This window comes from Urocampus carinirostris, chromosome 13, assembly GCF_059441175.1.
Source record: "Urocampus carinirostris isolate Australia breed hairy pipefish chromosome 13, RoL_Ucar_1.0, whole genome shotgun sequence".
NCBI lineage: Eukaryota > Metazoa > Chordata > Actinopteri > Syngnathiformes > Syngnathidae > Urocampus > Urocampus carinirostris.
The window spans coordinates 24847999-24875969 of NC_142361.1; the positions used below are offsets into that span (position 1 = coordinate 24847999).

A 27971-nucleotide genomic window follows, 5' to 3' on the forward strand; every position below is an offset into this window, starting at 1 on the left:
GCTTGACAGAATTGAGCTCTATACCTGCAGCTTGTACAGACTGCTCATCCCGTTGCCCTCCTCGTAAGGGATACCCTAAAAAACAAGGGGAATTAGATCATTTCAGAATTCATCCCACTTGCAAATATTCTGAAACAGAATCGGAATCATCTCTATAATCATTGTGTCGCTACAATAAAATTAGGGTGCCCTCCGGATAGCACGGTATACAGGATAAAACGATAATAAATTGAAAAATTAGGTTTATTATAAAAAAAGTTCAAACATTAAGTAGCTTGGACGTTCACTGTATAAGGAAAAAATACATGCATATATAATCAAGTAGAATTTTCTTATTCAAAATATGAATTCATTTTCTGCATTAAATTATTGTTGGTAATATACTGATTAAACTGATAACCACAAACCTGTCTTTTTTCATTTTCTCCTTTCATACTTCCTTTTTTTAAACTTTTTTATACAACATAGTCATTCGTAATAGAATGCATCAAAGCAAGTGAGCCGTTTGAGAGCCGGCTCTCTTTAATGAGTTGAGCCGAAAAAGACGGTTCTCTAAAAAGAGACGGACTTCCTTTCACTACACAACTACCACAAATTTGCGTTTAACCGTACATTTTCTTGTACGTCGTACACGTCTTAAAATGCATAATAAACCTACTTTGTTCGGCAAAAACGTACAGGTTGACAGGTATGCATTTCAGGAGGAGGCAGGATAGAGTCAGGAGTCACAAAAGTTTGCCTAGCGTGTAGATTAGGTTCACAAACGATCCGACGAGTGCTGTCAGGAAAGCGGGGGTTTAAAAAAGAGGAAGCAGCCAATCAGCGTCCGCGGCTGTTGGCGCCAACGGAGCAGACTCAGGTGCCCCGCATGAATAATCATTACAATATATATATATATATATATATATATATATATATATATATATATATATATATATATCATTCAAATGATGATTGACACATTGGTTAGCCAATGAAACGCCGGTATATAAATCCCAGCATACACTGCGGACTACTTCGCGTTCGGAAAATCTAGTCATAGAACCGCCCTGCTGACCACGGCTTCAGGTTTGGGGGGAACGCCACCATTGGCGCTCTACAGTCAAAGTAATGCAACAATTTTGACCATCAGTAACGGTAACGGCGTGTTAACGGCGGGAAAATAATTAGTTGGATTACCCAGTTTTTGAAAAATGAACGTGGTTACGTGACGGCGTTTTAAATAACAACAATAAAACGAAGTGGAGCAATGGCACTCATTTAGAAGCAAGTGCGTGCCGTGGTTCTTTTCAGGCCACTGAGCCGTCCCCTGATCTGTCCCCTGACCCGTCCCCTGTCCTCCCAGAATGCACTTTATGGGGCCAGAGTGCAGGGGAGGGGAAGACAGGTTCAAGGGGACGTCTGATGAATTACAGATTGCATTTGGACGTCTTTACTCGCTGGCCTTTTGCAGGAAACCGACATGCATCAATGCTAGCCGCCGGGTTGTCACAATGTCATCCTAATTGGATTTGTTTGTCGTATAGTTCTCTTATCCTGGGCTAGTTATTGAAGTTGACTCAGGGTTAGTCTGGTAGAAGTAGCAAAAAATAATCTGAAATAAAGAAAGAGGATGTACTAGATTCAAATAGGAAATAGGTCAACTTCGTTTCACAGAATGGCACAAAACAATATTTTAGTGCAATTTATAGAAAGACCGGGAACATGAATTTCAAAGATTAAAATACATTTTAATGCAGAAGACAATGGCGCTAATAGTGGGCCTGGAAATTGATGATGCTAGCTTTCTGCTCAGAGGAATGGATCTTTGACTTCTATACCTGTTGGTGGAAGCCTAACCAGAATGGATCTTTGACATTTCTAGCCGTCAATGGCAGCCTAGTTAAAATGGATCTTTGATGACTACAGCCTTATTGGGCACTCTAGCTAAGCTGCATCTTTGATGACAACAGTAGTTGATGGTGGATAAAGATAACTAGCCAGAATGGATATTAGATGTCTGTAGCCATCAATAGCCGCCAAGCTAAAATTGATCTTTGACGTCCATGGCCATACATGGCAACCTAGCCAGAATGGATCTTTGACATCCATAAAATTTAATGGCAGCCTGACTAAAATAAATCATTGATGTCTATGACAGCCTAACTATAATGTAACGGCAGCTAAGCCAGAATAGACATTTGACAACAACTATCAATGTGAGCCTGGTTAGAATGTATCTTTGACAAATGAAGCCTTATTGGGCACCCTAGCTAAGCTGCATCTTTGATGACAATAGCAGACTCGCTATAATGCATCTTTGACATGTATGGCTGTCAATGTTAACCTAACTGAAATGCATCTTTGCTGTCTATAGCCATGTATGGTGGAATATTTAAAATAGATCTATGATGGTTATAGCCTGATAGGGCACCCTAACTAAAGGGCATCTTTGATGACAATAGCAGTTGGTGGCAGCCTAGCTAAAACGCATCTTTGACATTTATGGCTGTCAATGTTAACCTAACTGAAATGCATCTTTGCTGTCTATTACCATGTATAGCAGAATATTTAAAATAGATCTATGATGGCTATAGCCTAAATAGGCACCATAGCTAAAGTGCATCTTTGACGTCTATAGCTTGAATGTCAGACTAGCTAAAAAGCATTTTTGATATCCTTAGCCGTCAGTGTCAGTCTGGCTAAAATGGATCTTTGAGGTCAATAACCATCAATGTGAGCCTAGCTAAAATGGATGTTTGACGCCTATAGCCAATAGGGTTAGTTAGCTGGATCCCTTAAACACTAGGGCCGTAGAGGCACAATTTCCTGTGATGCTTCTCCGGCAAGTTGAGCCTGGTGGTGCCCATCCCTCTTAAGACCAACATGTGTTTCCGCCCGGTCTCAAACTGGGGACCTTCGGCGTGACAGGCGAATGTTCTCACCAGTGCACTACGTACCCTAGGTAAGCTGCATCTTTGATGACGACAGAAGTCAATGGCAGCCTAGCTAAATTGCATCTTTATCATCTGCGACCAAAAGGATTCCCCGGATACAAAAAATCTCTTTGAAGTGGTCAACCCCATCTTCCTGCCTCACAAAGGAAATAATAAGCATTTATGGTAACTGTTTTTTTTCCTACTGATACCAACCAATAACTATTTTTTAGAACTCAGGGTGCTTGAAATTCTTAAAAAATGCTTGAATTCTAATGTTGTCTGTTCAAGAATTGAAAAGTGCGTGAATTTTTGGTTTTGTGCTTGTAAATGATTGAAATTTTTGCCATGTTTCTCAACACATCTGCTTAAAAATGACAGAGACATTGCTCTCTGGTGCCATTACAATTTTCCTTCTCTTGTGACTAATTGTTTGGCATTTCCTATGACACTTGATCGCCCCCTACAGGTAACGTTTTAAACAGGGCACTATGAAATGTGTATTAATGCAAGGATTACATATCAATTATGGACATTCATTATGGGCCATGCAAAAAATGTAAGGTAGTGTTTCCGAGTGGCATATTGGGCGGCAGTAGCTCAGGAGGTAAAGTGCTCGTCTTGGTATCAAGGGGTCGCAGGTTAGATTTCCGGCTCCTCCATGTTATATGTCGAAGTGTCCTTGGGTAAGACACTGAATCCCTAATGCTCTCAATAAGCAGGTTGGCGCCTTGCATGGCCGCACGGCCGCAATTGGTGTGTGAGTGTGTGTGTGAATGGGTAAGTGTGAAGCACATTGTAAAGTGCTTTGGGATTCATTGACCTGAAAGCGCTATATAATTGCAGACCATTCATTCATTCATTCATACCATTTATAGCTGTCAATGCTAGCCTAGCCAAATGGATCTTTGTCGTCTATTGCTGTCAATGGGCGTCTAGCCAGACTGGGTCTTTGATGTCTATAGCAGACTAGCTCGAATATATCTTTGACAGATGTCTATGGCAGCCTAGCCAAAGTGTATAATTGACATCTAGAATGTGATAACAATAGGCACTATAGAGACTATTTACCTAATCTAAAAAAAACTTACCGGAGGTCCTGGTAGTCCCGGTCGACCAGGTGCTCCTTCATTTCCCTGTTGTTTACAAACCACAAACATTTTTTATAGTAAGCTAATAAAACCAAAAAAAGTTTAAAAACAACATCATTGATTACTACATCAAAGGTTAAAAATGTGATCAAAACATAATAAGACTTTACTCTTTCTCCTTTAGCTCCTGGGTGACCCATCGGACCTGGACGACCTATGTGTCCCTATCAAAAGAAAATGGAAATGACAATTGAATTCAGCATCAAAAAATGGGTTTAATCTCTTACGCCGACATAACATTTAATTTTGCTGGTCTTCGTAATTACCTGATCTCCGGTGCGACCCGTTACTCCGGGAAGTCCTGGGACTCCAGGTGGCCCCTGAAGAAGTGAAAAGTCATCATTTCAATGTTATTCTGATTAACAAACAAAAAAACGATTGAGCAATTCGATAAACACTTGAATATAAACTTCATATACGAAAAAAAACAAGATAATTAAATCAAATTTAGATTTGTCCATTGAACATAAAAAATTCAAATTTTTCTCCCGAACAGCGCTTTGTATCTAATAGTCTTTTATTTTTAGTTGTCTTGGCTTTATAAAACTGCACTCTAGTTTTATGTCCTTTTTATATGAGAACTTTAACAAAATAAAGACTTTAAATGACTTTTTCAACAGTCCAAACAATTCACGGCGCTGAGCAAGTTGCTCCATTAAGAAAAGTAGTAAAGTCCGTATCGAAGGAAAAGAGACGACATTTCTATTTTCAAAAGTTGTTAAACTAAATGAGAGCTTTAACGAAGCTCGCCTCTCCCATATCAACCAATTAGTGCAACTCGGACTTTTTGGATCAGTTGGATTCAACTTAAAAAGGTCATCAAGTTTGGAAAGAAAGGATGTCAACTTTGTGGCAACTTTTAGCACTCACCTCATCGCCCTTATCTCCTGCGGGGCCCGAAAAACCTCGCTCTCCTTTCACTCCCTGCGTAGGAAAAAACGAAAAAGTTATATTTTGTCAGTCAATCAATTAAGCTCTCTCTCGCACTAATACTCCTGCACACATTCTCTGTTAAAATTATCCCTCTTACTCTTCCTCTCACATTCTATCATTCGCCATTTCTCATTCTCTTACTGGCCTTCTCTCTTTGTCTCTTACACCCTCGGACTCTCACACATTCTCTCTCTACCTCTCTCTAAGTAGCGAGCAAGCTCAATCTTTTTTCTTTGCTAGCTAGCTTGCTATGTACGCATCTCTCTCTCCATCTTGCTGTCTTTCTCTTTATCAATTGCTCACAAGCTAGCTAGTTTGCTATTCTCTTTCTTTTGCTGTGTAACCATCTTTCTCTCTTTCAGAATTGCTAACTAGTGAGCTAACTTGCTTTTTCGTGTTGCTATCTAACTAGTTAACCAACGTGTTTTTCCTAACTAGTTAGCTAACATGTTTTCTCTCACTCACATGCTATCTCACTCTCAAAGTCTATCATGTCTCACTGTAACTCTCACGCATTTTCTCTCAGATGATGATCCTCTCGCACACACTGACTTTTCCCATTGGCCCGCTGTCATTTTCTTTCATAACTGATACTCTCTCGATCTCTCTCCGACACATTCTCTCTCTTGCTTTCTCTCTCTCTCACAATCAAAATCTCTCTCATGCTTACTTTGACACACTATATTCTCTCTCTCGCAAACACTATCTCAGTCCCAGAAGTTCTCATGCACTATACTTTTTACACATTATCACTTAATGGTCCCTCTCACACACACACTAACTCTCTCTCATAGGCCCTATCTATGTCTGCCTCACACAAACATACACAGGTTTCCACTGTCGCACACTTTCTTTAACCATTCTCCCTATTTTTCTCACTCTTTCTCTCCTAAACGTTCTATCTTATTCCCAAACTTTCTAAACTATCTCTCACACACACAAGATCGCTCTCACACGCAATATTCTCTCTCCCACTCGATCCCATCAATCTCACTCAGTCACTCTCTATCTCTCGCACTTACGGCCCTGTCTTTCATTTTCTCTCACACATTTACTCCCAATCTTCCCTTACACACGCAAACTACCTCTTAATGACACTCTCACACACACTCAAACACATTTACTATCTATCCCTCTCACACCGCCAAAATTCTAATTGTTAGAGAACCTAACTCATTCAATCTCACAGTCTTGATAATCTTTTTCACATTTTCTGAAACATTCTCTCTCATGTTCATACTCTCACACTCAGAGACATATTTTCTCTCTCACAAATACTCTCTCTCACAACTCTCTCATACACACACCTTCACACTATCTGTGGTCGTTTCCCCAAGCACTCTCACACACTATTTCACATGCTCCCTCTCTCACACTTATACTGGTAAATTGTATTTTATTGTGCATTAAACCCAACTAAAATTGAAGTATATTGAAATGCATCTGGAGTTGTCTTTAGTCTTAGAATGTATTGGTCATTTAATATTATTAGCAAGATCAAGATATAAAAATGACAAAAAAAACAAGATGATCAAGCTTTTGTGAATAGTTCTACCATATGGAATCTAACCGTTATCCCACTGCGTCATATCGTTTGAGCCGTTCCTCCGTTAAACTGAACCGCCTCTAAATCGTCAAAAAACATGTTAAAAACATGTCAAAAACATGTCAAAAAATAAATCACCTCAAATCGGCTTTTCTGGCTAGACTTAAACCCTTAATTTATATAAACACCTAATTAAAGTGCTTATTTCTATCAATGTGAAGCAGCACCGTAACCATAGCAACACCTTTTAGTGCAACCCGCATTACTGACTTTCTCTAACGCTGGTAGAACTATAGAAGAGATTTCTGGAATTTGTTTTATGAAAAGTTTTAATAAAATGTGCGTATGCTGATATCATCATCCAACCTTTGGGCCTTCTTTTCCTGGATTCCCTATTGGACCTCTTACACCTGGGTCACCCTGTTTGAAAGGCAAACACACACATAAAAACACATTGTTGGTAACACACAAACAACCACTAGCAAAAAGTATGGAATCACCAGTCACTCAAACATTTTGTTCTGTAGAAAAAACAACTCAGATCACAAACATGTAACAATCATTCCAAAGTGCAACATATTGGCATTCAGAAACGCTAAAAGAAATTTAGAAAATACATTGCAATGGCAACCAGTTCAGGGTGTCCCCTGCCCACTGCCCGGAGATAGCTGACCGTGACCCTACTGAGGATAAGCAGTGCAGAAATTGTATGGATGGATGGACATTGCAATGGTCACAAAATGTTACTTTTATAGAGCAAGTGCAGGGAAATAAGTGTGGAATCACTCTGAGCTGAGGGAAAAAATTGGAATCAGTGCATTTTGAGTTATCTAGTCAATTTTCTGTGGCTTAGATTAAGTCTGTTCATTAATCAGCAGGTAAAAACAGTGCAGTTATCACACCTTGGAGGGCTCCTGGACTAAGTGGATTGGCAAGAATCATGGCTCCAACAAGAGAGATGTCAAACGTCTTGAAGAAGGTAAATCTACTCGTATGGTTGCCAAAGATGTGGGCTGTTCACAGTCAGCTGTATCGCCAGGATTCTGCAGGTGGAACATGCCTGGAACACCTCTTAAGTGAGGCGTACAGGAGGCAACCTTATCAGATGCCTTAGCCAGCTCAACTACTCTACACGGAGGAGAGGGAGCTCGACACTGAGTCCCTCGGATGGCCAAGCTTCTCACCTTATCTCTAAGGGAGAACCAAGCCACCCTGTGGAGGTAACTCATTTCAGCCTCTTGTAACTGGGATCTTGTTTTTTGTGACCATAGGTGAGGGTAGGAAGGTAGATGGACATGTTCATCGAAAGTTTTGCTGATCGTCTCAGCACCTTCCTTACCACGACGGACAGGGTCCACATGACGGAAGAAGCTGCACTGATCCGAAAATTACATTTCCATCCACTTTCTGCATTGCTTATCCTCGCTAGGGTCGCGGGGGGTGCTTGAACCCATCCCAGCCATTTTTGGGCAGTGGGCAGTTGCAGGGCACACAGAGGCAGACAATTTACTTGCTTATTCATACCTTGGGACTATGTGGACTTACACATTCACTTGCGACGCATGTTCTTGCAATGTTGGAGGAAACTGGAGTGACCGGAGGAAACCCATGCATGCACGGTGAGAACATGCAAACTCGGTATTGGTAGGCCGGTAGCTGGAATTGACCTGTGCACCGTGGGTCTGCGTTTTAACCACCCAGCTGTCATGTCGCCTTTATATTATATATCCGTATTTAAAAATAAGGTACAGCCCTGTCTCTCCTTCGATAAGTTTAATGCAGGGTGACATGATGGGGTCATACGTGTTCACAGCATCTTACTCATGAATCACGTGTACCTTTTCTCCCGCCACGCCGTCGAGGCCTAGCGCTCCAGGGGAGCCCTTTTCTCCCTTCTGTCCAGTCAACCCTGAACCTCTCATCTGGCAAGTGCTACAGGCATCCTAGCAGCACCAGGAAGAAAACACGGTGACACAATTAAGACCTGCAGAAAATACAGCATTTTGCTCATTTGGAATGTTGCGCCCAAGAGTGCAGGACAAAGACCCCAGCTGACACGAGGTGTTCTCTAAATGTCTCGGGAGCAGAAATAATATGAAGCCAGCGAGCGCGTGTCTGGTGGGGGTGAGTGCTGAACTTTGTCAAACTCATCGGCTGTGACATTTAGGCGAGAATTTTAAATATCATCGTTCCTGATCCCTTCTAACTATTGCCGCTTCCTGCAGACTGAAACGTTCGTGATGTGCCAATAGAAAAATAGCACCTAGATAGATATTGAATGGCAAAAATCGAAAAAAAAAAATACCAATTTGTGAGAGAAAAGTCACAATTTAGTTGAGTAGAAACCTGCTCGTCGGTGATGAAGAATTAACATGATGGTTTTGAAAGGCAGTGGGATCTCTTACGCACACAAATATACATAGTTTTAAAAATATATAATGGCAAAGGAAAGAAATTATTGAATAATATATTAAGTATTATTATCGTTATTATCATACTTATTATTATCATAATTCTATATAATATACATGAGTTAAATACAAATATTAATAACATAAAAACACATGCAAAAAAGTATTTGAATAATATATAGAAATATATAATGTACAATTATATACATGTTTTAATATTTAAAAACTAATAACATCATTATATATCATATAATTATGTTACAATATTGAAAATATATAAACATTAGTATGAAAATATTAAACATACATACACATATAATATATATATATATATATATATATATATATATATATATATATATATATATATATATATATATATATATATATATATATATATATATATACTGTATACTGTATACACAGTGAACAGGCCACTGTACCAAATATTAACAGTCATTTTCTCAGGTGTTCACATACTTAGTTGCAGCCATATCACACGAATAAATCATTAAAATATCATGCATTGTGATTTCTGGATTTTTCTTTTTAGTTTGGCTCTCTCACAGTGGACATGCACCTATGATGAAAATTAAAATGACCTAATTAAGATTGATTTAATTCTAACTATTCTATCCAATTACCCAGCCTATGCCATACTGTATACTGTATGCTCATTCTCTTTACCACCACGTAGTAATTTGTTTGTTTGTAGAGATTTCTTGAAGGCTTAAAATTTAAACACGAAGCTTTATAATAATAATAAAAATACTTAATTACAGTTTTATATATATATATAAAAAATATATATATTATAGTTTGAATAGTATCGAGTCACAGGGCAGCAGTATCGAGTCATCCCTTACTTTGTACACAGTTCAAAGCTTTCAAGAATTATCATGGCATCAGCACTTGAAAAATATGTTTCAGCAACCCCTCAAAAAGTACTTTTTCATATATTGGACCGTTGCATGCTTTTACGCTGGAAAAACAAGGTTCCCCTTTTGTAAGCTTACCTTGAAGGTTTTCAAAACAATTTCTATGCAACAAAAGTGTTTATCTTGATAATATTCAGCTCATGAAAAAAGGGGCTTTCTATTTATTTTCTCTCAGTGTCAAGAAAAAAAAAACGAATAATGAAAATAACGCCGGGTTTTTGTAATTCGCTTTTTGTTGTCTCTCTGGATGTTACATGAGCTCTTAAAGTTATTTTCTAAATATATCCAAATCCTTTTCAAGGAGGCACTCAAACTAGCAAATGGAAGCCATACAATTTTGTATGTGTAATTAGAAATCCACATTTCATGTTACACATAATGTACTCAATTATGACAACCTTCAATTATCAATAATTAGAACAGTAAAATACCTTGAGCAAAGCCCCCGCTTCACCGACAATCGGAAGTGCACTCTGAGAGGGTAAAGCAAAAGACAAAAAAGTGAAAAAAAGAATAAAAACAACATGCTTCGTGTTAATACAATAGACCTCCTGTATACAACATTTTCACTTTACGGTGTTGAACGAAATTTGTTTTGAACCTCTCGTAATGACTACATGACAACAACAATAAATCATTTCATATAACCAAAAATGTATCAAATTCAAACCACCTTCCACACCTGCATCCACCCGCAACTCCTCCTTACCAGCTCAAGTCATGTCAAAGGTAGATGAAAGTTATTTTTCCTTTACATGTATATTTATCTATAATGTTATTTAACAATGTGCTTGTATATTACACAAAAGTAGTACTGACTTGATGCTGTTTGTAGAAAAAAGGTTTTAACTGGGATTCCGGGGGTTTGAAACACTTAGTTTTCTATACAGCAATTTCCTTTTGTGACCCAGCCCTGAGAACAGGTCGTTTCCCGGGTGTCTACTGTACATAGAATACTTTGATTTGATTGGGCATTTTTGAAGCTTCATTTAGTCTATTTTTAGAAAAAAAATTGAGACAACTAAAAAAATTCCCCAATAAAAATGGAAAGTAGCAGAAATAAAACAAGTTAACAAATAATAACACTTATTAATTTTGCTGATTTAACTATTTCCCCTATATAAGTTATACTTGAAAAGATGCTCCCCCCCAATTTTACCATAGTTGTACTTGTTTTTTCTAGATAAAAAGAAATATGCATGATTTTTTCCCCTTTGTTTATACAATTAGTATTATGTTTAGCATTAAGATAGAAAAAAAATAATGTATTTGAAATATGTTTTTCCCTTTAAACGGTTTATTTAATGTAATCAAATACAAAAAAGAATGATTAAAATGAACTAAAAGCAGAAAAAACAAGTCATGCTAAAATTCCTTAAACATGATAATAATACTCATTGATTTGGCTTATTTTGATAATTAAAGAATCAAATTATTTTTCCTGCTATTCACTCTATGTTTGACTACATTTTACTATGTATTTACCTTATTTCTCGTACAACAAAAAACTAATAATTAAAATGTTTTTCCTATTTTTACTACAATTAGTATTGCTCGTTTTAGTGAAACAAAAAGACTTATTATAGTTAAAACAGTCAAATTACTTAAAAAAAAAGTTTTTCATCCAAATAGTTTTTGAAATCTATTTATCGTAAAAGAAAATAATAAATTGAATGAAAAGGAGCAGAAAAAAGTGATACTTGAATTACTTAAAAACAATAATAATACTTCTATATTTTACTAATTTAAGTATTTTCCCCATTGTTTTACTACATTTATTACATGGGAATACACTTTTTATTTATTACACTACAGTTTAGATTTTCTAGTTTTTCTTGTTAAAAACAAAAGTATAGTTACATGCATTATGTTTTTTTACTACAATTAATAGGTCAAATTATAAAAAAAACTCCATAGAAATAATTGTAATACTTATTAATTTGCTAAAGTATTTCTGCCATTGTTTTACTAAAAATGTGTGAACAATTTTCACTTCATGTTTGTCGACATTTCTTTAACTGGAGATTCTTTCGTGTTCTTTGGCCCTTAAAAAATAACTGCATGATGCCTTTTCTTTGCCTAGTTTATTGTCCACTTATGAAAAACATAAAATGAGCATAAACTCTTTTAAAAAGCACAAACTTAGAGCATCGAAATTGAAGGTTGTTTTTTCAATTAGTCCAAAACTCCAGCACTTCCCTGCAAGCTAACATTAGTCCGTGAAAAGCGAGCTTGGCGGCAAACGATCCCCCAAATTGAGCTGCCTCAGTAAATTTAACTTCACGGTGCAAATACGCAAAAGGGATTTCCAAACTTACTGGTTCACCTGGAGGTCCGGCAGGGCCAGGGGGCCCGGGTCTGCCAAGGGGGCCCTTTAAGTGAGACAAAGACAAGAAGCTAACTATGCTTTTGGGAACAAAATCAAACCGATATGCTACACACTAATTGTGCTTTCTCATCCGAGTTGACGGAAATTATGTTGGCTGGGGACTCACCTCTCTTCCTGGAGATCCAGAGGGCCCAGGTGGACCAGGGGCCCCACGGAAACCCTGAAAAATCGTTGTCAGCAGTGAGGGATTAGCCAAAAATAGAAGAAGGCAAATTCTATTATTTAAATAAATGATTTCATGTGGAACTAAGAGTAGCCGATATAAAAAAATATTAAATAAATTGAAAGATCTTCATACTGTATCTGTCGCCTATTTTATTGTTTTCCGTCTGTTCTTGGCCCGATTTGGCTTAAATTATTGCTAATGCAATCACTAGCCACATTAGCATCAGGGATTACTTTGGTGGCTAGCTTTCCTATAGTCACTACCAGTGCTGGGACCAATGCATTGGAAAGGAATTGCTTCTTGGGACCCAATCAATTTTCTCAGTAACGATTACTCTGACGTGTTGATAACAAAGGTTTGAATTCTTTAAAACATGGCGCATTACAGAGTCTTCCTGCCTCCTATTAAATAAAAATCATGAATTTAAAAGTCCTCAGACTGCTGGATCTCGCATCACTAACGTACCCTAGATCCGCTAGCTACTTTCAATTAAGGTGGGCATGTTTGTATCTACCTACAAAGTAATTACAGTTATTATATTTAATTGCGTTTCAAGGACAGAGTACAGGAAGGCTGCATTTTCCTACTGTAGATATTCTCCCTACTGTATATATCAGCGCACCTAGGCCAAATTTACAACTCTAAAATGAAATACTCAAATCAGAATGTCAGCCTATATGCCGATGTTTAGCCGTGTGTCACCAGTAGCGCATGGTATGCACCATGTGGGGAAGGGGACGTGGCTCATAGAGGAACAACAAATCAATGAAACAATTGGGAAAATGTGAGCAAAGAATTCATGGTAATAGTGAGGCTACTTTTGGTCTTTTGATTTGTAAAATTATTTTTGCAATAGCCATGCACGGAGAAAAAAAGAAAACCTCTAGAACAGTGCCCATAAATTGACAAGGAGATCTTTAATTGGTGTGAAGCTCAGAGACAAAATGGATATGGAGTGTCTCTGGTAGGTGCTTGTTTGCAAGCGCTCAAGATTGCACAAATCAGCGAATATGAAGTGTCCGCTGCTTCCACAGGTTGGTGTACACATTTTTATGATGTGGGTATTTTAAAGAAGTTTTTGGGGATCAGCTTCTATGCAGGTATATAAGGTAACTTTTTACTACATATTTACTTTCTAGGTAATGTGTTGGTGTCAGTTATCAGGGGGGGAGGAGGTAAGTGAGTTATTTTTCTCAATGAAAACACTAGAATCTGTTACTAATGATTAATTTTCAGTAGCGTGCCTAACACTAGTCACTAGCATCACTTTACCAGTTAATGCTAAATAATTTGACAGCCAATACCAGTTTCATATACCTTAACTAATAATGGCTAGAAACAAGGAAAGCTGGAAGCTATTAATGCTAGTGGTTTTGGAGTCATAAGTAATGATAAACATGTACATTTTGACTTTAAAAAAATTCACTATTTCGGTAAAACAATGTCCAAGAGAGTAAATACATTTAAAAACATGTCAAGACAGGAAATGGTTGGATATGTGCTAATGAGTCACATTCAATTGTTTGCGTCTCCAAAGGTATGTTTGTTTTAAGTGATCCAATGTAGTTCTTTCAAGATTTTGTTTAGTATGATCTATGGCCAAGCGTAATCCCAAAAGGCCAAGGAAAAGGGGCAGACAGCTGGCATTTTTTGTCAAGATAATTCTAAATTGATGACATTCACAAGTTATTTCATTGCCCTAGCTTAGCATAAATTCAAATTGAGTAATTCATTTTTATGCATGCAGCCTTCAAAGGAAACTCTTCTATCTTGCATTTTCACTTTGAAAGTTCCACAGGATTAGACTTCTGACACAGCAGGTTGCAATACCAATGAGGTCCAAGTCAAAAAAAAAGCAACGCTCCCTTGTCATGGATTTCAGTTTTATTCCACAAACCTCAATTCCTGGCTTCCCCGGAGGTCCCGCTGGGCCCTGAGAACACATCACGTAGCTTGTTAGCACCGTCTGCCCTCCAGCACCGGGGATCCAATAAGGCTATTGTGTTCGACACCTTTTGCTCATATTGATCCCGCCTCCGACAATTCAATAATAAAAGGAATGGAGGCATACTCCCTAGCAATCATGTCGGCAAGGGTGAAACGTGCAAAGGTATATGACGGGAGGCTGAACGCGGGACAGACCGAAGGAAGCATCTAACAGTAATGGCATTCATTTCCAGCAGAAAGTGAATTTACTGAGCCCTGTTTTTTATTTTCCAACAGAAGGTAAATAATGAATACTGGGAACAATCAAACACCGCATCATACTCACAGGCTCGCCTGTGATGCTCTCTCCCGGCTCGCCTTTATCTCCGTGCTCTCCGGGTAGTCCTGGGACACCTCGCTCACCCTGACAAAAAGAACAAGGCGGCGGTCAATCCGTAACTCCTGGATAGCAGGGATCATTAAGTATTTACACGGGGCCCGAATGGATTTTGTTTGCTTTCATGTTTTTTCCCTTTTGCAGCCCAAAAGAGGGGATACGTATTTTCAAGTCCTGTCTTTCCTTATCTGCTTTATAAACCACTGGCTGTTTGCATCCGGAATTTCAGTTCAACATAATCATATAGTAGACAAACACAGTGATATTTGAGAAGTGAAATGATGTTTATAAAATTTACACGTAGTCTGCAATAAGACAAAAGTAGGCAAATGCATACATTCAAGCACCCCAAAAGAAATATGACATTTTTCAAGGTAACGTGTCCGACACTTATTGTCACTCTGTGTCTGCTGTTTAAATCTAGGTTTAAAACAAACTTCTATTATATACCTTATGAATGACCTATATTTCACGTTGACACTATTTGTGTATTTGTTATTGCAACATCCATTTTGGCCTGCTCATCCTGGAAGGGGGATGACCTCATGTGCGGTCCCTTCTCAAGGTTTCTTCATTTTCTTCATGTTGAGGTTTTTGAGTTTTTCCTTGCCTACATGTAGGTTTTAGATCAGGGGATGGTGTAATAATAATCTGTAGTTTGCGATAATCTGGGGTCTGTACAGCCATTTGAATCTCCTTGTGATTAAAGGCATCACAAATAAACATGACTTGACTTGACTTGATGACCATTGAAAAAAAAATACAAATGTCAATCAATCAATCAAGCAAGCAACCAAGCAACGAAGCAACCAAGCAACCAACCAACCAACCAATCAAATTTTTAACCATGTAAATAGTTTTTTTCAGATTAATTTGCTACTTTTGGGTGAGAGTAATCTGGGGTGTTAAAGGAAGTAACAAGTAACTGTAACGAAATACGTTTTTTTCAGTAACGCACCGAACACTGATCCTGGGTGTCTACTGTATGAAAAATTTACTGGACGAAAAGATCACGTGTAATTTTAACTTGAGTTCTTTACCTTGGGTCCACGGTTGCCTCTGGACAAAGACAGTCCGTCACCCTAAAGGACAAAATTGAAGATAGATGAGAAAATAAACTAAAAGTCTATCCCAAAAACACACACATTTATCGTCACCCAATGGTGGATCGGGATTAATACCGACACTATTTCTCGGAGAAGTTCATCATCACACGCAATCATGAAATTGCGGGAAGAAATACAGACCTTCATCGTTCATTCACTGGCAAAAATCAATTGAGCGACAGTTATTTGAAGAGGGCCGCCTCATTAAAGACACCAATTGAGTCTGTTTTTATCACTTTTATTGTCGCCTTAAATAACAAACCCCGTAAAATGTTTGGGGTGGGTTTGGTTAAGTATCAACCTCTGAGACACTCAGCAGCAATGACGTTGGCGAAAGGACCGTGTCCCTTATTTCGTTCGAGAAACGTGACAGGAATAAACACTTTAGCCCGAGCTAATTCTTTCTCTCATTTCTCGCTTGATGAGCTCGCTTGGGGTTGAGTGTTGTTCCTGTGAAAACAAACAAGATTGTTGAAAGCTAAAAAGTCGGTGGGGCGGGGGTCCGTGCACATGAGTCACTTGTTTGATGAAGCCGTAATGAAGGTTTTTATATGCATGGGCACGTCTAAAGAAGGCAATGCTTCAGAAGCTATCGTCTTGACAATGGTTGGAGATGATAACCTGGGTCGAGGTTATACAATATTTGATTATCTGATGGCTTGTGCCATCATCAACATCATTGCATGTCTTAAATGAAGGCTTTATAGCTGACATTATGATCCATCTACAAAAGGGGTCAGGAACGTATGGCTCGTGATCCAGGTGTGGCTCTTTTCATGAGTACGTCTGGTTCGGAGATACTGTACAAGATCCTTTTTTAATGCATGGAGTGCGACACCAGTAACAACATAAGTACTGTAGTGCTTTTCTATCTACAGTATGCCACAAAAGTGAGTACACCCCTAACATTTCTGCAGAGGTTTTATTATAATGTGTAACGGAACAATACTGAAGAAGAATCACTTTGACACAATGAAAAGAATTATGTCAACCAGATCACTCTGGTCTGATAAACAAAGGTGAATTTATTTGGTTCAGGTTTTTTGGGGGGTTTGAACAATTTTATTGACACTATTAACAGCAAAAAAACAATCTGAGGTTCGAACAATTTTTCGTTATATCTGACAATATGACGTTTTAACATTTTTTTCCGACATTTTTAACAGCAATTAAACACACAATTTCATTATATCATATCCCAACAATATGAGTTTTTATCGACACTTTTAACAGCAATTAAATACATTCACAATTTCATTATATCATATTCTAACAATATGAGGTTTGAACAATTTTTATCGACACTTTTAACAGCAGTTAACCAATGTGTAAAGGGCAATACTATTGTGCAAGGGCATAGCTCTGTCTTCTCAAGTGGGATTCCATCCCACCCTCCCAAGCAGCATCCTCCAGTCCTCTCCCTTCTTACTTCTACCTTCCTCAACCACCCGAATAACCAGGCCGTTGCTGCCGGGCCCCCCACAGTGGAGCTCCAGTTCCCTCCTCCAGTTGGTGTGAAGCATGTGTGGCGGCAACAAGGTGAGGAGTACAAACATGTTTGTGCCGTGCTTTAAGTCAAGCATGGTGTTGGGAATGTCATAGTTTGGGGCTGCATGAGTACAACTGGAATTGGGGGGTTGTATTTTATTAAGGGAAACGCAAGCCCAATCATGTACTGTGAAATACTGGAGCAGAGAATGATTCCCTCCTTCCAGAAACTGGGTTGCAGGGAAATGTCCCAGCCTGACAATGACCCCAAATACACTTCTAAGATGTTTATGCACCATTTGTACGCGCAAGTGTGCACAATCATTGATTTGACTTCTGGAAAGATAAGTCAACTATTTACAACTCTTTTACAATGTCTAAAGAGTTGGCAAAAGTAAAATACAAATTTGCAAAGCTTTAAGTGTAGTAAAGTGGTGACTTGGAAACGCACAAACCAACCCTTAGAAAAAAGAGTAAAATACAATGTTTAGTTTTTAAGATTTTGATCAAATTGGACAAGGCAACAGGTAAGGCTTTAAGCTATTGTCTTACCTGTTTTCCAGCTAAGATGCCCATGCTACACTTATCTGCAGGCATTAATTTGCATTACAAATTCAGACGAGAATAAAAACCTTCTATTCCCGTGTGTTCCAACTCAGATTACTCAACTCTTTTGCAGTGATTATTTCAGTTCGGAACAAAATGTCAGAGACCAAAACAGTCAATATTGTCCAAATGGTCCAAGAACAGGAATATTAAAGGGTTAAAATAATAATAATAATAATAATAATAATAATAATAATAATAATAACATTTATTTATAAGCTCTAGTCGGTGGCCAACCCGGTCCTCAAGAGCCGCATGTCCTGCATGTTTTTGGAGTTTCTCTGTTCAAATACAGGTGATCCCAATCACCTGGGTCATTATCAAGCTCCCGCACAGCTTGCAAACAATCTTAAAATTTGCATCACCTGAGAAACCTCCAAAACATGCAGGACATGCGGCTCTTGAGGACCGGGTTGGCCTGCTCTAGTGTATTACAGTAAGTTGTATAATGGTTATGTTGAACAACTCTTTTAGCACCCAATACCAAGACTTTGATATCATCAACTGATATAAGTCCTCATTTTAGCTGCATTTAATTAAATGTTACAATGATCGGCTTAGCTTAATTATTGATTTGCGTGGTAATAGTGTTTTCTGCTGAACACAAAGTGTAATCTGATGTTCAAAAATGGGATATCACATTCCTGAGCAGTGTTGAAAGATCCTAAGTCACTTCCAGTGTTTTTTTCTTTAACCAGCCAAACAATCTGGGTGCTCAGAACCCCACAAAGCTCTACCTAAAATTCTCCCAGTGAAGATTCACATGAAGAAAACTGAATCAAGAACAAATAATGATTACTCGATTTCCAAGGTTAAAACTGTGACCACGTCCCATAGCTGAAGGTAAATACATCTGTTATCTTGTTTGCAGTATTTTGTGACATTTTTATGAAAGAACTCTGCTCGCACCTTGTTTTCAAACTGTTATTTATGACAAAATGGCGTTGAAATTAGACATCAATGATCTTAAAAAACTGCAGGAGGGAGACAAACTATAACTGGGTTATAAAACATATCTATCTATCTATCCATCCATCCATCCATCCATCCATCCATCCATCCATCCATCCATCCATCCATCCATCCATCCATCCATCCATCCATCCATCCATCCATCCATCCATCCATCCATCCATCCATCCATCTATCTATCTATCTATCTATCTATCTATCTATCTATCTATCTATCTATCTATCTATCTATCTATCTATCTATCTATCTATCTATCTATCTATCTATCTATCTATCTATCTATCTATCTATCTATCTATCTATCTATCTATCTATCTATCTATCTATCTATCTATCTATCTATCCATCCATCCATATAGATAGATAGATAGATAGATAGATAGATAGATAGATAGATAGATAGATAGATAGATAGATAGATAGATAGATAGATAGATAGATAGATAGATAGATAGATATATTTATGGTTTATAATTGTTATATTTTCATCTTCATTACTGGTATGTAAATGTTTACTATCTACACATTTAAATTGTCGGGGTTTTTTTAAGTACACATTTTATAATTATTTTGGGTATGTATTTCTTTAAGTACGTGCTTTTCAGATATTTTAATCATTTTAGGCTTATATGCGAGTGTAGAAGAAAAATGGTGCGGTTCGGTCACTTTTAGTCTCCGTAGTTTCCTCCTTGTGCTTTTAGCACTTGTTTTCGGTTGCACTACACAAAACAACAACATTTTAAGGTCAAATAATATACACTGTCCCATTAATGTCATGTTAAAAAGTCATATTTTCGAGTTCTAGAACATAGAAACTTTTGGATAGAGATGAATACATACCACATTTCCAGGCTCGCCAGGCTCGCCCTTAGGTCCAGGTGATCCTTGAATTTCAGTCACATCTCCAGGATCTCCCTATATAAAAATTCATGCATCACTGCCAAAAACAGATATAGACGTCAAAGATCCTTTTTTAAATCACTGCCATTGACGGTTTTATGTTATGTCCATTCTCCAGTAAAATCGGCAGGAGGTTAATCAGTAAATAAAACGCTTGGTAACGTCTAGAACCGGCGTGGGCAAACTCCACTTATTTTCAATACAACCTGTTGAAAATTTCTAAATTTTTGAAAAAACAGTAAACATTCGCTATAACGCAGTTGATGTTTTATCTTTTGTGTTACTTCACTGATTTGCATGGTGCATTGTGTTCTGCACTTATAAATCAAATTATTATTTGACATAACAGTTTAAAAAAATGTTTATACAGTACTTTTATCCGTTGAACAAATGCTTGAACCTGTAAAAAAAAGGCTTCATTCTTTGGTTTGAATGTTTGATAGAGTATTCAATTGTATAACAGTAGTGAAAAGAGAAAAGAAAAAAAATATATTGATTTTTACTCCACTTTGCCCAGCACAGGTTCTCTTTGGAACATAACCACCGTGCTAAACAACTATTGGCTGTTGTTGTTGCTTTGGTCTTTTCCCTCGTGTCCCTTTGTGGAATCCTTCTATACACAAATCTATTTGTAACGAGATACAGTGTATTTTCTAACAATATATACGTCATTTTTAATATTATTTTTCCATATACAGTGGAACCTCGGTTTTCGAACGCCTCTCAGTTCGAACAAATCGGAGTCCGACCAAAAATTTTGAGAAATTCTTGCTTCGCTGTTCAGTCAAAAAATCGGAGTTCGAACGCCAGTAATGCGTGAGTGCGTATGCTAGGGTACGATGCTGAGCGGCGTACGGGTGGAGATCGCTCTTTTCGTGACCAACTGTTGTCGCGTGCGGACGAGCTTCGTTTTGCTTCCGCTTTTAATATAGGTGTACGAAGTGTTTTAGCCCCTAATTATGCCTCCGAAGAAAGTCAGTGCAAGCAGCAAAGTTGCTACAGGTGAAAAAAGAAAAATAGTGCGTACAACTATTGCATTTAAGAAAGAAATAATAGCAAAATATGAAGGAGATGTGTGAGTGTCTGATCTTGCTAGGGAATACCCCACTGTCCACCTGCGCCTTCTGCTGACCACCACAAAAGTAAGAAATCATATTCATAATTCTTTTCATTATCCTTTTTTTAATTTTTACACGTTCATGTTAGCGTAATCTTTCGTACGGTAGATTACGATAACGCGAACGTACGATTAGCCTGGGTTAGCTTTATGTTTACGTTGAACATTCAAGATAAACATTCAGGGTGTTGGAACGGATTAAAACGATTTACATTATTTTTAATGGGGAAAAATGATTTCGGTGATCGAACAAATCGGTTTTCGAACAGGGTTCTGGAATGGATTATGGTCGAGAACCGAGGTTCCACAGTATTGCGTGTTTTTTGGTCCTAGCGAATTTTAAATAATGTTCCTCTTGGTTTATCAGGATATTTGTCAAATATCATGCAAAAGAAAGCCCTTTTAAATGCATATTATTAATTCCGTGCTTTAAGTAGGGTCATAATATATTACTTTTCTTTAATTATGAGTATTTCAAACCACGGTCTAGTAATTAAACAAAATACAAATATTACATTTAACATGTTGATGTCTGCATGTATATTCATTCATAAATAAATATTTTAAAAGTAAGATGTCATTTCCTCACCCATTGTTAAAGCATTCGATCAAAACTATGAAATATCTTTTTTTCCCCTCCTGGCCAAATTTTAACGCAATTTAGCTCGCGAACCATAGTCTATCAACCTCCGACTATTACTTTAAGTTGCTTTCGAAATTTGAATGTATCTGATTCCTATCTGAAGTCATTTATCACAATCTTTTGATGGATGGAGTTAATCCCAGTCATGCCGACAACTCGCTTTCTTTTTCTTTAAGATCAAAATGACAGATGACAGTTGTAATGAAGGCAAGAAGGATGTTATGGACATGACATATTTTTTCTCGTTTTTTTTAACTGTGACAACAAGGTGAGATTAAATTCAAAACACTGACATTTGTTAACATGCATCTTTCTGATCACATTAAGGGAAATAAGAAATCCAGTGAAACAATGGCCGTCCGTAACGTCGAAAATATATCACTTGGAAGTCCGACATTTTCAACGCTGAAAAGTGCAAGGTACTTATATTCATGTGTTGACATTTTCCAGGAAAAGTTATAGCGTAGATCCTTATTTTACTTAGTCATTGTAATCATTACTGACAAAATAAAAGCACAGGGTGGGAAAGCCGCTCATTTCTTATGAATATAAATCAGACATCTCTTTCTTTCGCTTCTTGACTATAGAAAAAAATAAAAATAAAAAACAAAATTGACGTCAATGGCAATGAATATGTCACCTGACGAAGAAAGGAACAAAACATTTAAAAAATATATACAGAACCCTGTTTTTGATAAAAATGCATGGTCGTTTCATTAGATTATGAAGTGATTGATTGCATTTGTTTTACCTGTTAAATAAAGAAATCACTTTAAGTACAATATTTTCTGGACTATAAGGCGCACCTAAAAACCAAAATTTTGCAAGACTTTTAAAGTGCACCTTATGATCCAGTGCCCCTCATATACAGAAAGAATGGTGAATCAATTTGGAAATGTGCTATTACCATTAAAATTTGGCAACAATTTCTAAACGAATAGATCGTTTTAATTTAGCAGCAAAAAAGATTGGTTTATGTTTGAAATATGTTTTTGTCAGCAGACTTTTTTACGCAACATAAGCTTTTGAAGTACCGGTAGTTTTAATTCCGTGTGCTTTTTAGTGAGGTGCGGCTTATATGTGAAATATTTTTCAAAAGGCTATTTTTGAGGGTGCACCTTATTGTACGGAAAATATGGTCATTAAGTAAAAGTCAACCCAAGAGCTTTCCTAATAATAATTTGATGCACAGGCCATCACAATATGTTCATTAATATTTGTAAACTATGAGTTAGAAAAACGATTTTTTTTCCCATTTTGAGGGCGGCCATTTTGAGAAAGCTGTCGAGGAATGATGACAGATGCCTAAGCTTTAACTAACGCCCAATCCCGGATCAACGGCTTTTGGAAGCAAGCGCATGATTCGTCGTTATCTGAAACCTGAGCGACTGTGATGTCATCATTCCCCGACACCAACTCTCGTTGCTCAGGCTTCAGAAAACATCCAATCATGGCTCTAGTTCACAGGTGTCAAACTGGCGGCCCGCGGGCCAAATCAGGCCCGCTAAGAGATTGAATCCGGCCCGCGAGAGAACACTCAGAGAAGCGCAAGAGAAAAACGAGCTGCAGGTAGAAAAATGTCAACTTGATGTTGCCAAAGTCAGGTGCCTTGAACAAAGACACTGTACTTGTGTTTCTTTCTCTCTCTCTCTCTCTCTCTCTCTCTCTCTCTCTCTCTCTCTTCTCCACCCCTTTTCTCCCACTCTCTGTCTCTGACTCTTTCACTCTCTGTTTCTCTTTTTCTCTTCCTTTGTTGCTCTGTCTTTTTCTCTCTCTGTGTCTTTTTAACTTCTTTTGCTCTAACTTTCTTTTTTCCTTTTTCTCTTTTCTCTGTCTCTCTTCCTACACTTCACGCTTTCTTTTCTCTCCTTCTGTCTTTCTATTTCTCTTTGGATTTCTTTCTTCCTCTCCCTTTCTTTTAGCCCTCTCTCACGACTTTTTATCTTCTGTTTCTCACTCTCTCTCCCTCTCTCTTTTTCTTTCTTTGTCCCGCCCTCTCTCCTTTTTCCTCCCTCTTTCTCTTATTTCTTTATCTCTCTTTTTCTTTCTCTCTAATCTACTAGTCCGGCCCCCGACAGAATGTTTGTTCTATCGTGTGGCCCCCGAGTTAAAATGAGTTTGACACCCCTGCTCTAGTTTATAAAGCAGGTTAATTGTAATTGGTTCTTAGCTCAAAACGAAGCTTCTGATATCATCTTCACTCGACGGCATTGCATTCTCTGGTTGGATACCTTTGAGTTGGAAAAATTACTTGTTAAATTTGCTTGGTAAGTTATTCTTTCAGTAACACAAAATATGTTCGGACTAGAAGGAGCTCATTTCATATAATATTGTTAGGGAATTAGTACAAAGATTTGTGTAGAGATAAATATTTAGACTGACTAAATACAATGTATTCTTTGAGGAAGAAGTCTGTGTGATCCGGGCAGTCATTTTGATAATCATTGTCGAGGAAGGATGACATCAGAGCTTCAGCGAACGTCCAATCACGGTTAACCTCCTTTCGGGAGTGAAGCTATGACTGAGCTTAACTGAAACCTGAGGAACTGTGATGTCATCTTTCATCAAAATCAACTAGTTACTCAGGCTTCAGATAACAACCAATAAGGGCCCTGCTTCAGAAAGCCGGTTAACCAGGTTAAGGTTACTTAATAGCATATTCATATTTGCCGCCCTAAAGATTCAAAAAATACAGGTTGAATTTGCTTTGTAAGTTATGTTTTTTACTAACATAAAATATGTTTTTACAAAATATTGTCAGGGGATTAGTACAAAGATTTGCGGAAAAATACATATTTGGACTGACTAAAAGTTCTTTTTTGAGGAAGAAGTCTGTGTCATCCGGGCAGCCATTTTGAGAATTGGTGTGGAAAAAGAATTGGATCACAGTTGCTCAGGCTTCAAATAAAGACCAATCAGGGATATGATTCAGAAAACCGGTAAATTGTGATTACTGGTTGACTGAAGTCTGAGCTTGAATATGCAGCTAGTTTTAAAGTCATTTCTTTTTTGTATCCATGGAATACAAGACAAATATTTTTAGTGGCGCATGAATCCTTCCAAATCAAATGTTTTCAATAACTGGCAACGAGTTTTTCGCCTCTGAATGGCTGAAAATTGTCAAGGTCATTCCACAGGTTTCTAATCAAATTAAAGCAAAGTTGATTCAAAAATTTGACTTGCTCACTCCAAATATTTTTTTTTCTAATGTTCAAAAATGGAGCTGCAAAGTACAATTGAGCTTAAGGTCAAGAAGAAGTGATTGAAAATTCTTCAAAAGCAGAATACAGACTTTCACCTATCACAAAGTAGTCATCCAGGTCTTGAATAGCAAAGCAACCCTTCACACTCTACCCGTTTTTTTCTGAAATACGTTTTTTATGTTTATGCCAAATGATAAAAACATATTTCTTCCCCAAAAAGTAACATTTATATAGGCAGTCTAAACATATATGTTTACACTAGTCTTGAAATAATTCACTGACAACATTATAACATATGAGCTTCTTCTAGTCCAAACATGTTTTGTATTGGGAATAATTACTTACTTCATGTTACTTACAAAGCAAATTCAACCTGTTTTAATCTGTTTCTGTGGCAATTGAAAGTGTAATATATTTTTTCTTAGCTCAGGCATGTGTTATTGTTATGATTATTGTATATTTATTATTCATTTGACACATAGCTTAATATTAAAATGACTCTAAGTTGAGTAGTGTCCTTGCTCCAGATGGCCTTATTACCCTGGGGTGAAGTGCTCCACTTAATGTCTCTTTTATTTTGTGTTTTATTCTAGAAGTTAGGTCCTTTCAGACTGATTTTCGGTCAACCGTCTGATTCCAAGTCAGAGAATGAGGACCAGCCCCTCGGTGAGTCTGGATTGCCATGGCCACTGTATTCCTGGATATCGTTTCAGGAACTGGGAATTTCTTGTTATTTTTGGAATCAAATTCAGGCCTTAAGATGATCACATCTCATGAGTTGAAATTTATGTCTCATGTCTCTTGTGTTTTATTTTTAAAGTTAAATCATAGCCCTGGCATTCGTTTTGTTAAATCCCATTCTAAAATGATGAGGAATTGTCTCTCAATGGGTCTAGATTCCCTTGACCACAGACTTTCTGCGGTCTACTGTGGACAATTTTAAAATCTGGTTCAGGGCCTAAGCTGATCACATCTCCTAATGAGTTGAAATATATGTCTCTTTCTTTCATGAGGGCGTTTTACTCTCAAAGTTAGGTCATGGACCCGACATTCTTTTCAGTCTTTCAAGACGGATTTTCCATCAACCATCACATCCCAGTTTCAGAGGACAAGAACCAGTCGCTTAACGGGTCTGGATTGCCCCGACCACTGTAATTCTGGACATCAGCGGTGGTACTGGGGATTTCTTGGTGTTTTGGGAATGCGGTTTAGGGCTTAAGCTGATCACATCTCATCATAAGTTGGAATTGATGTCTCATGACTGTCATTATGTGTTTTACCCTAGAAGTTAAGGAGTGAAAGACCTGACATTTTTTGGGTCTTTCGAAACAGATTTTCTGTCAACCATCATAACCCAGTCTCAAATAATAAGGACAGTCCCTCAACAGGTCTGAATTGCCATAGACATGGTCCTCCTAGACGTCAACTCTGGAACTAAGAATCTTTTTATTCTAGAAGTTATGGACCTGCCATCTTTTGGAGTCATTCGAGGCTGGTTTTCCCTTAACCATGAGTACCCAGTCTCAATTGGAGTTTGTGCATGTTTTTTGCTATTCTAAATATAGCATGAGGTTTAGAAAAACCGTTATTGAAGGATTTTGTCTGTTGTGGTAGGGAAAACACAGTTATCCTGCATCCCTAGACTTTAAAATTTGCTTTCATTGCGATACACATGAATTCATAATGACACCTGTCTTTGAGCTGGCAAAGGAGGGCCCTTAATCCGAGAGCGGTCCTAACCGTTTGGGAGTTCGATTTATTCCCCCTCTCGAGCTTTGACGGAACGACTCTGGCGGCGTGTAAAGCGTCATTTATTTTGACAGACGACACACCTCATCAAACCAGCGTGTCGAGGTGCACACCCTCGCGCTTTGTCACTTTCAGTCGAGGCTTCGGAACGGTGTAAAATTACCGTGCAGTCGAGAGAGTCAAAGAAAATTGTTGACGCCGTGAATGGCACTCAACACAGAGGTGTGTTCAACTGCTGATAAAACATCACAAAAATCGACGTTTTATCTTCCAGATGAGAACTTGAAGTTTTCCTACCTTGGCTCCTTTAAGGCCGTCCCTGCCAGGCAGCCCTGGCGGGCCCTGTTAACACGAACGAGACAAAAAAGACATCTATCAGCAGACATTCATCTCGTACGCATTCATCTCACAAACAGCCGCCGTCGCCTCACCGGCGCTGTCGAGTTCCAACATCATTTCCTTTATTAAATGTATTTTTTTCCCTCCCTGTTTTTCAAGAAAGACAGATGCTTTTTATCAAAGCAGGTGCGGCTAACAGATTGCACTTTTCTATTTGGCAAAAAAAGAAATGGAGACGATTTCTAGTTTCCACTAATTAATTACTGTATTTTCCAGACCATAAGCCACTATTTTTTTCTTTGTAGGGCTTTATATGAATATGTAGTATTGCCTCTGTGGTTAATTCATTCCTTACCAACCCCTATGAAGTGAATCCAACCTATACTCCACTGCATTCTGGGATATTTTGATGCCAGAAAGCACTTGGAGCATGTCGGGCAAAGACGACTGATACTTGTAAATGCCAGCACTTGCTAAAAAGATTTTAGTCGATTTCTCAAATGCCACAGTTGTTTGCATCCATATATAGTGTAAGTCCATGCTTCTGGCAAGCCACATAAACAGCAATGGAGCATCCTTTTGGAGCAAGTATAACAAGCACAGTATTTTGTCGGTTTTGTTGAGCGACTTAGATGAAATTGTCCTTTTTTTTATACAAAAAAATGCATAAATGACATATTTTTGCGTAACAATGTCAGTTGTGCTTGCCAACCGGATTGGATTCTCGCAAATGGCATATACACGGGGTTATTTGATTGTCACCGGTCATGTCAATGATTTATTCAAAATTGTCCAATCAGCGACCAAGAAACAGAAGGCAGTTCCCCTTCGTTCTTTTAATGTGGTGTCGGAATACTGCGAATTAGGTATTCCTCAAAACCTATTACCACAGAACCATACGCAAAAATCAAATTGCGTAATGGCTAGGAATACTGAAAAGGTATTCTATATACAACAAATAGTGGTAAAAAATATTGAAAACCGTAGGGAGCATTGACACTTTCATGAAGAATGTTATTGAAGAAGTAAAATATAAAAACTCTTTTGCAATTCTAAACTCTGACCCAGTCTGATG

At 37.9% G+C, this 27971-nt stretch overlaps 1 protein-coding gene across 1 annotated transcript in view; it reads right to left on the reverse strand.

Moving 5' to 3' along the window:
* col19a1 (collagen, type XIX, alpha 1) overlaps positions 1 to 27971 on the reverse strand; it is a 223093-nt gene that overhangs the window by 39655 nt on the left and 155467 nt on the right. The window contains exons 23-37 of the mRNA XM_088351663.1: positions 26855 to 26899; positions 19786 to 19860; positions 15813 to 15854; positions 14722 to 14799; positions 14347 to 14382; positions 12390 to 12443; positions 12213 to 12266; positions 10326 to 10367; positions 8384 to 8488; positions 6912 to 6965; positions 4937 to 4990; positions 4333 to 4386; positions 4177 to 4230; positions 4007 to 4051; positions 25 to 75 (exon numbers count right to left, since the gene is read on the reverse strand). Coding sequence (XP_088207789.1) covers positions 25 to 75; positions 4007 to 4051; positions 4177 to 4230; positions 4333 to 4386; positions 4937 to 4990; positions 6912 to 6965; positions 8384 to 8488; positions 10326 to 10367; positions 12213 to 12266; positions 12390 to 12443; positions 14347 to 14382; positions 14722 to 14799; positions 15813 to 15854; positions 19786 to 19860; positions 26855 to 26899 — 843 coding nt within the window. The remainder of the gene's footprint in view (positions 1 to 24; positions 76 to 4006; positions 4052 to 4176; positions 4231 to 4332; positions 4387 to 4936; positions 4991 to 6911; positions 6966 to 8383; positions 8489 to 10325; positions 10368 to 12212; positions 12267 to 12389; positions 12444 to 14346; positions 14383 to 14721; positions 14800 to 15812; positions 15855 to 19785; positions 19861 to 26854; positions 26900 to 27971) is intronic.